At 35.2% G+C, this 8,825-nt stretch overlaps 1 protein-coding gene across 1 annotated transcript; it reads left to right on the forward strand.

Moving 5' to 3' along the window:
* Window positions 1-926: 926 nt before the first annotated feature.
* Window positions 927-2,445, forward strand: LOC120623756. The gene is made up of 2 exons (XM_039889964.1): window positions 927-1,008; window positions 1,545-2,445. Exons 1-2 carry the CDS (start codon window positions 976-978, stop codon window positions 2,112-2,114), a joined length of 603 nt encoding a protein of 200 aa, XP_039745898.1. The 5' UTR covers window positions 927-975; the 3' UTR covers window positions 2,115-2,445.
* The last annotated feature ends 6,380 nt before the right edge of the window (window positions 2,446-8,825 follow it).

Below are 8,825 nucleotides of genomic sequence, written 5' to 3' on the forward strand. Positions count from 1 at the left end.
GCTGAAATTAAAAAAAAATCGCTATATCAAGCCTTTAAGTACCTCGCAGAAAATTGATTAAGTACGTACTTAAGGTTCTTTAGGACAAAGATAAATGTGATAACGATACGTCTTTGGGGGCATTATCATTATAATAGTCTAGTCGACAAGTTGAAAATGGTACAAAATAGAGAAACTGCTCTTGAAATTATGTGCGGTAGCTCATTGGATCCGGAATGGCGCTTAGAAAAATGTACCAAAAGCGTGTATAAGCACATAAAAAAATGCGTTAGATTAAGTAGGATTTTTTTTATTCTATGGCATTTAAATTAGACATTTGATGATTTAAAAAAGGGTCTACACATCATCAATATCAACTCATTACCGGCTCACTACAGGGCACAGGTCTCCATTTAGAATGAGATGGTTTTAGGCCGAAGTTCTCACGCTGGTCGGGTTCGGATTGGTTATAGACTTCACACGCCTCAGAGAATATTATTTAGAACCCTCAGGCATACAGGTTCCCTTACGATGTTAACCTTCCGCGTAAAACAAGTGATATTTTAATTGTTTAAAACGCACATTACTTTAAAAATAAAGGGGAGCTTGCTGGGGATCGAACTCAGTCCCCGAGCGTGGCCGAAGTCCTAACGACTAGGCTATCAACGCTTGTCAACTATTGTATAACTATTTTTTTAATCATCAAGAATTATCGTTATTATTTTCGTTATTATTATCGTTAATACTTATCTTCCTATCTGTCATAACTCTTGAGGGATATGAATTCTGATGTGTCTGGTCTATTTAATGCTTTAAAAAAAGAGTAAACAATGGATAAGGAAAATTCCAGGCGGACCATAAAACTGATGTAATAAACAGTGAAGAGTTGCGGTGAAGATAAGTTAGTCATTGAGTTAATCCTTACTGCTTAATGGGGACATAAAATCAATTTAATATAAAACGGCGTTATTTCCTTTCTTTATTGAGATAACAAAGATGGATGGAAAGTGGAGTATCGCTGTTTTTCTAGTAAGTAAATATATATTTTTTAATAAGGATTAAGTATTGTAGTCGCGAAGCTAAAGTGGCAGTGGGTGGAGCTCTTAGCGCGGAGAATTGATGGACGCTGGGATCCCAAGGTGCTGAGTTAGCGATGGTTGGCCCACGAGGTGGACGGTTAACATCAAGCGAGTCGGAGAGAGCCTCTGGACCCAAGCGGCATACGACAGTGGTATTTGGAACTCCCTGGACATAGGTCTTTTAAAGGGATAAAAGACCTATGTCCATGTGTGGATGCCCATTTGTTGGCAAGATCATGATTATGAAGAAGGATTAAGTTTATAATATTATGTTCTATGCGGAAATTCTCTGATTTGTTTTACATAACTAGTGCGTAAACCCTTACAATGTTTTAAACCATGTCCATGACGAAACGCTCTCTTTCTTGAGTTTTATAACGTGATGGCGTGTTAGGTACTTCCTGAATGCTTCACTTGACATAACTACTTCTCTATGGTATAACCGTAAAAATTAGTTAATTCTACAAGTTTTTTATTCACTTTCAGATATTGTGCTTCGCGTGGCAAGTTAAGAGCGCTGTCACCTGCGCAGCTAACGGCCGTTACCCCGATCCAGCAGACACATCTTGCAAAAACTACACCCTCTGCGTCGCTCGCTCTAACGGTAGTTTCATAGGCTACAACTACATTTGCCCTTCTACCTCGTTGTTTAATCCTGCGATCGCACAATGTACCACTAACTATGTCTGCAACGTCACAACATCAGTATGCACGACTGAGGGTTTCTTTGCGGATCCCAATGGAACAAATTGTTCCACATTTATATCTTGCGTTAACGTTAGTGGTACATTTGTCCAAACCGCTATGAGTTGCCCTTCAAACACCTTTTACAATCCAGTAACCACTTTATGCGAAACAAATTATGTTTGTACATTCACATGTAACGCTGCTGGTAGATACGCCAACCCGGCTGATAGAACTTGTCAAAGTTATTTCTTGTGTGTTGCTGCTAACAATGGGACAATTTCCCAGTATCAATACAACTGCCCCACAGTTTCGGTGTTTAGTCCAGTCACAAGAGTTTGTACAACCTCGTACACTTGTCCAACTTCTTAGTTTATTCATGAGACCGTCAAGTTAGGTGTGACCATAAAAATGTGACGTCTGGGGTTTATGATCCGTAGTACACAAATTGTAATTTAAACACAATGAACGCTTAATGTGAAAACCTGCGTGAATAATTCTTTAGAAAGTGTAATTTTATTACATACCTACTCTCAAATTATACTACATTGAATAATATAATAAATTTTTTTTGGGTCTTCATGTCAGTTTTCGTTAGGTTAAGTCATTGCTCTGGATATATTAATCTCTTTAAGACTGTGTTATGGCATACTGCATCTGAATATTACGTTATTTGTTAAATATTAAAGAAATTATTTACTGCTGTTTGGTTTTTTATGCATCTCCCTTATGTACTTTTTAAGAAAGTACAAAAAGAATGACTTACTCCTTAGTCCTTCTGTCAGTTTAGCGGCCACTAAAATACAATTTCAGACTGTTATCAGCACCAATAAGTAATCATACCATTATATTTATGACTATAGTGAGTTAGTACACTATAGTACCTACTATCTGAAACAAAATGTTTTAAAGCGTCAATTTTCGGAGATATAAGTTCAGAATCGAAGTTCTTGTGGCGTCTCAATTGAATAATTAAAACTAAAATTAAACGTTAGGGCCAACCAACGCTGCGTTTACCTGTGCGGGGTCGCCATTCCAGCACCTTGGAACTCCAACGTCCATCGTTTCTCCGAACTATGTGCCCTGCCCATTGCCACTTCAGCTTTGCGACTCGCTGAGATATGTCGGTAACTCAGGATTTTCTACGGATCTCCTTATTCCTGATTTGATCACGTAGAGATACTCCCAACATTGCTCTCTCAATTGCCCGCTGAGTGATTTTGAGCCTTCTTATGATGCCCATAGTTTTACACTTATTATACTTAGAATGTAATTATTTAATAATATTTCAGAGCCTATTCGTACATTCACTGACTAAATAAAGATCACCAGTAATACTTTGATAACTTCTTCGTTTCTAAGCCCGTTTAAAATATTTAAAAATTATCATCGTAGACTTCATTACCTATTTGCAATGAGATTTCAGTAGGTACGTATAATATATGTATAAGTACGTTTATCAAGAGTTTAAGTAAATTTAAGTACACAATGATAGCAAACGTAAATAAAACCTTGAGGAAGAGTTAAATAAGAACATGTTGGGCGATCTGATCTTTTAACATTAATTTTCTGTCATAAGTATATTATTCAAACAATGTTGTATTATATCAATCCTAGTATTTTTTTCTCCGATTTCCTGCCATACTGGAGACTTTGATTTCACACGATGATTTTTTTTATATTTATTTTCTTTTTTCTTAATTTTATATCTTTTAGACTTTTTAATATGACGCACTTTTCGCTTTACGTTTTGTAGATGTTGTGTTTGTTTTCTTAATGTATTATCTTTCACTTCTTCTATTAAACGGGATGCCAACTTTCTTGCAAGCTTTAAATTTTCTTCAAAATGCGAAGGCTTCGTTGTTAATGTTGTAAACTCTTTATATGGGAATAATTTAGGCGGATAAGAGGGATGATCTAATTTTGTGGTAGTTAAAGTGTATTTACGGAAATAATTTTCACGAGCTTGTTTTATTATCGATCCGGGTATATGCGTTTTTAAATGGTTTTTCTCATCAACAGACACTAAATTCATTGTAGGGTAGTAACTATTATCAGTTTTAATTGATACACTATTCCTGTTTAAGTTTGGTATGTTAAGATCAGGCAAATGGGTAACAATGTACGAAGAGGCATTCAGTCTGTTCACTTGGTATGTTTGCACTGAATACGAAAACGTTACAAGACCTGTTAATATCCACTGCATTAATAAAACATGCTTTGTTTTAAGAACAATCATTAAATGAAGTGTATAAAATTTTATTTACAAGTTTGGGTCATTCTGTCATAACTGAAAACATAGAAAACATTGACATATTATAGACATTTAATTTTTATAAATGTCGAATATTTTTATTTTGAAAAAGTATGTATCGTTAAAGTAATATTAAGTATTAAATTTTTAAATGAAGAAAATAAAAATACATCCTTAATATCAGTCAATCATAAGTAAGTCATTGTTCTATAGGGTGGGTACACTAACCCAGAACTCTCTTGTTAATTAAATGGTGGTACAGTTAAGCAGTGTTTTGTCACGCTCCAACTGACAGCCTTTCAAATGCCAGAACTTGAAACAAAACTGCATAAATATTCCAACGTTATGCCACGTTTATCTTAGGCATAAGACATCGAGACTAGCGAGTAGCGTTGGATTAGGTACACGTGTATTTCGAAAGGATATAGGTGTGCTTGTGACCCAAGGTGATCTCGGAGATGCCTCTAAATAATAAATAAAAATAAAATATCATTTATTTGGCGAAAATAAAAAAAAATATTTATTTATTTTATTAAATAAGGCGCCATGGAAAAAAACGAGTTGCTTGTTGATGCGACGAGTCGCCTGTGAATGTAATAACTAGGATTTTTTATCGCTTCGTGCTTATTTCGACGTACCTATATATTATTAATTATAATTTTAATGTGGATACCAGCGTACTTAGGTAGGTTAGGTTAGGTTAGGTAGGTACAACGCAGGAAAATTACAATCAATTAATGTATAGGTATGTACATTTTGTAACGTGCATTGCATTGCCGAGGATCATGATCCACTCTCTTTTAAGCTGCGCAGTGTATCTATACTGCTATCTATACTCTATACTATTTTTTTATTAAAGAGGGGAAAGATTATTTCTTGGTTGTTCTTACCGAGTAAGCTATGAAAGTACTAGACCGATTTTAATAAATATTCACCAAAAGAGAATTGCAATGATTTTCCCAAAGTGAAAAAAAATCTCAGAAACTTGATAATTAAAAATGATGTAAGTAGCAACTACATGATTAGAGTGATGATTTTTAACTACAAAAATCCGCAAGTAAATATATCTATCATAGTTAAGCCACAATAGCAGCTTTAAGAGGTGGCCAATATAACATTACCTACGTAACGACCTTCAGTTTAAAAAAAACTGCGGGGAACCGCTACTAATACTATAACAGGCCACTGTGCTTTTAGTTCAACAAACTATACGAAACCAATAAAAATCTTGAACCTTCATGCCTAATAATTTATCATCAATCAGTCTGACGTAATCGGATGTGTGTGGCGCAGCGAAAAGTAACAAGTGCAATTATATCTATTGTTTCGGAAGGTTTTTTGCATGCTAGTTCTCCCGCGGGTTTCCCTGCTTCTGTACTAAAAGTGCTGTATTAAAAGATACACGGAAGATATTCAGTGTAGCGTTCATATAATTCATGAAAATCCAGTTCAGCCATTTAATATAAAGAATTAATAACATTTATTTTAAAGATACCGCTATATCTATTATTCCAGTTTATCTTCCTTCTGTGTGGCGATTTTGATCACATTTGGCAAAGGGATCCTCGAGAAGAACATATAATATTTTTTACCCTGGAAAACTTAAAATCTAAACGAAATTTCTATTTATGCCGGGAAAGAAACAGACTCTGCGAGGTTGTGAATAATGGAAATAATTCGCCGTCCGCACTGCTAGTACCTAATGGTATGAGTAGGCAGAGTAGGAAAATAGAAATTGATAACTTTACTAGATTATTGGTCGTCACCCAGTTTTCGCTTTAAATTAGTAGCTTTACCCTGAGCTAGATTACTTACTTGGTTGGGCAATAAGTTGTTAGATATCGGGTTTTCCATTGCTATCAGAAAATTCCCAATAGGTACCAATATGAAGTCTGGAATTTGCGATGTCTTGTCATAATTACTTTGGTCAATCGCCAACGTAATATACTTCTTAGGTAAAAGAAACATTCGTTTTCAAACTTACGATAATTGGTTATGCTAAAATTAGGAAGGTTACAAATAAAATTTCCTCCGGAGAAGTTGTGAATCCGATTTCGATTATTGATATAAAATTGTCGTGTGATTTTGTAGTAAAAAGTGAATGAAACTGCACAATAAAGTGAGAATTACTTCCCCGCAATCAAGGTCAGATTTGTCTAGCAAATCTCCCAAATAGAATCTTCTTGCACAACTATTCCGCTATATTATTTACTCAATAAGCGACTTTATGGCTTCAACAATAGAATATGTATTGCTGATTAGGGGTATAATTATGTACAAATTGTCGGGGAAGAGTCTGAGAATGCTCCCGATAGTGGCATTGTTTTCAATGCCACCGAGTACACGCTTCTTAATCGTTACTTCCTTAAATGGACAGCAAATACTGTAGAGTCGTTTAGCGGAAGAAAAAAATTGATATTGAATATTCAAATGACACAGTATGTTATAATAACTATTTATTCATCATTATCTTGGTAGGAATTTATAGAAGGTCTACAGGGCCTTCTACAAATGGTCCTTAGATAACACTACATCTACGGAGACTTGTCCTCCAAGTATCGACCCTTATTTTTGAGGCTTTTAGACTAAAGCGGTAGTAAGTCTAGTATACACTAGCCCCGTGTTTGCCATATATGTACCACGACCAATATTTTCTTAAAGTTTCTTTCAGTCATAGGTATTGCCCATATCTTGTATAAATAGCAAAAGCAGTCCAGATTAACCTACTATCGCTACGCGATTGTAGGTTAATCTGACAATTTACACAAAGACTATTATTTATAAAAGTTTTATTATTATTCAGTCTATATATCTTACATTTTGACTTCTATTGCGACTGTTTTGGTTGTACTGAATTGAGGGGAGTGAACGATAAAAATATAGCTTTTCAAATACTAACGGAGTGCATTTATTTCAGTAATTAAAGAATATTTTTTCTCGTGTCACTAAACATTATCAACCCATTAGCCATATTCACCACGCTGGCCCAGTGCGGTTTGGTAGACTACACACACCTTTGAGAACATTTTGGTTAACTCTCAAGTATGCAGGTTTACACACCATGTTTTACTTAATCGTTAAATTGATATATTAATTGCTTAAAACGCATATAACTTTCAAAAGTTAGAGATTCGTGCTAGGATTTGAACTGGGCTCCACGAAAGTGAAGTCAAAGTCCCAACCACTAGGCTATCACTACTTGTATGACTATCAAGTATTATGTTTTAATTAAATAAATAAGTAAAAAATTATGTCTACTCCATAGTTGCCTACGTTAGCTTATTTTGTTGTCGTGTGATATACGCTTTCACTTGCGTGTCTCTACGGCGCTGATCGATTCTCATTGCTTTATTTAATTCTAATCGATTCGTAGTTTTGAATATTGAACTCAAATATTCGTTTTATGTAGGTCTTCTGAATATTCATATTATGGGGAATTCTAAATGTTAAGGTCAAATTCGCATTACTTTAAGTTTATTTTTGTATTAAGTGGGCGAAGTAATGTATGATCTTTACTTACAATTGCAAAAAAAAAATCATTTGATAAAATATAGAAATCCAATAATTCTTGCTGCCAGCTAACCCATTAACGCCCGCTGTCCCCATTTGGGGCCGTTTATCTAAATACCCACATATTATAATTTTTTTAAACTATCTTGAATACTTGATCGTAGTGTCAAAGAGTGTGGCTTCGTAATAATAAATATAGTAGTTTAGACATAGTTTTGTGAATAACTGAATAAAGTTGTTATAATTGACGGTTTTATCTTCATCATTGAGCTACTGAGTGACAGACTCAAGGTAAGTCATACTTTTTTATATTTATAGTGATATTATTTCGTTTTTTGCAGAATTATTCAATTACCTATCGTTGTCACAAGAAAGTAATGCTATTGTATGAGGTATTTTGTAAGATTTGACTACGAGGGAAGATACTCTAGTGTGGTGTCCCCAAATGGGTCCAATTGGTTTATTGCTTATATTTTTTATTTATTTTTTACAGTTTTAGTTTCAACGTTAACAATGAAGAAGCGATCATTTGATTTTGCAAATGACTATCGGGGCCTCGAGGAAGCAATAGAAGATATTTTTAATGAAGACTTCTGAACACGAAGTTATATGCTGCACAACACTACAATCATCACCGTTGATGACCCCAAAATTTTTATTGGCATTCTACTACTGACTGGATACCACTCTACCAGTACAATCACTATTGTGGAAGTGTCCACAATAGTGATTGTACTGGTAGAGAATGTAGATGAAGACTGTTATTTTTCCATTGCTTCAAAAGCAATGTCAAAAGATATTCCTGCTTTTTTGCGACAGTGAAGCTGCTGCGGGATCTACCGATAAGATATTCACAGTACTTGCTGATGTGCTGATCAAGAAATTCTTTCAGTGGGGTGTAGTCCATGAGCATCTACCGATAGACGAGTCAATGGTGAAATATTTTGGACGTCACCCAGCCAAGCAGTTCATAAGAGACAAGACAGTTCGATTTGTATATAAGACTGAATGATTGCAAGTGCAGATGGTTATTGCTATGCTTTCGATATATTCTGTGGGAAATCAGTAGGAGAGACTAGTAGGAGCCTTTGGGATCAAAAGTTGAGAAAGTGAATGAAAAAGTAACTCCGAGCCGAATTTGACTACCGATTCGTTACAGCAAATCGAATTTTGTTCGTGCGATGGCTTGCCAACTGTGTTGTTACAAACTACGACTTAGTTTACCCTCTGGGCAAGGCAAAAAGGTGGAAGTAAGGCTCGGCATATCCTGTCCGTGGAAGACAAAATGGACCAAGCTCCAGTTTCGTCGAAGTATGGCC

Source organism: Pararge aegeria, chromosome 5 (assembly GCF_905163445.1).
Source record: "Pararge aegeria chromosome 5, ilParAegt1.1, whole genome shotgun sequence".
Taxonomy (NCBI): domain Eukaryota; kingdom Metazoa; phylum Arthropoda; class Insecta; order Lepidoptera; family Nymphalidae; genus Pararge; species Pararge aegeria.

Coding starts and splice junctions, on each gene's coding strand:
- LOC120623756 (XM_039889964.1), top strand. CDS start 976: ATGGATGGAAAGTGGAGTATCGCTGTTTTTCTA. Junction 1,009..1,544: donor GGAGTATCGCTGTTTTTCTA/GTAAGTAAATAT, acceptor ATTCACTTTCAG/ATATTGTGCTTCGCGTGGCA.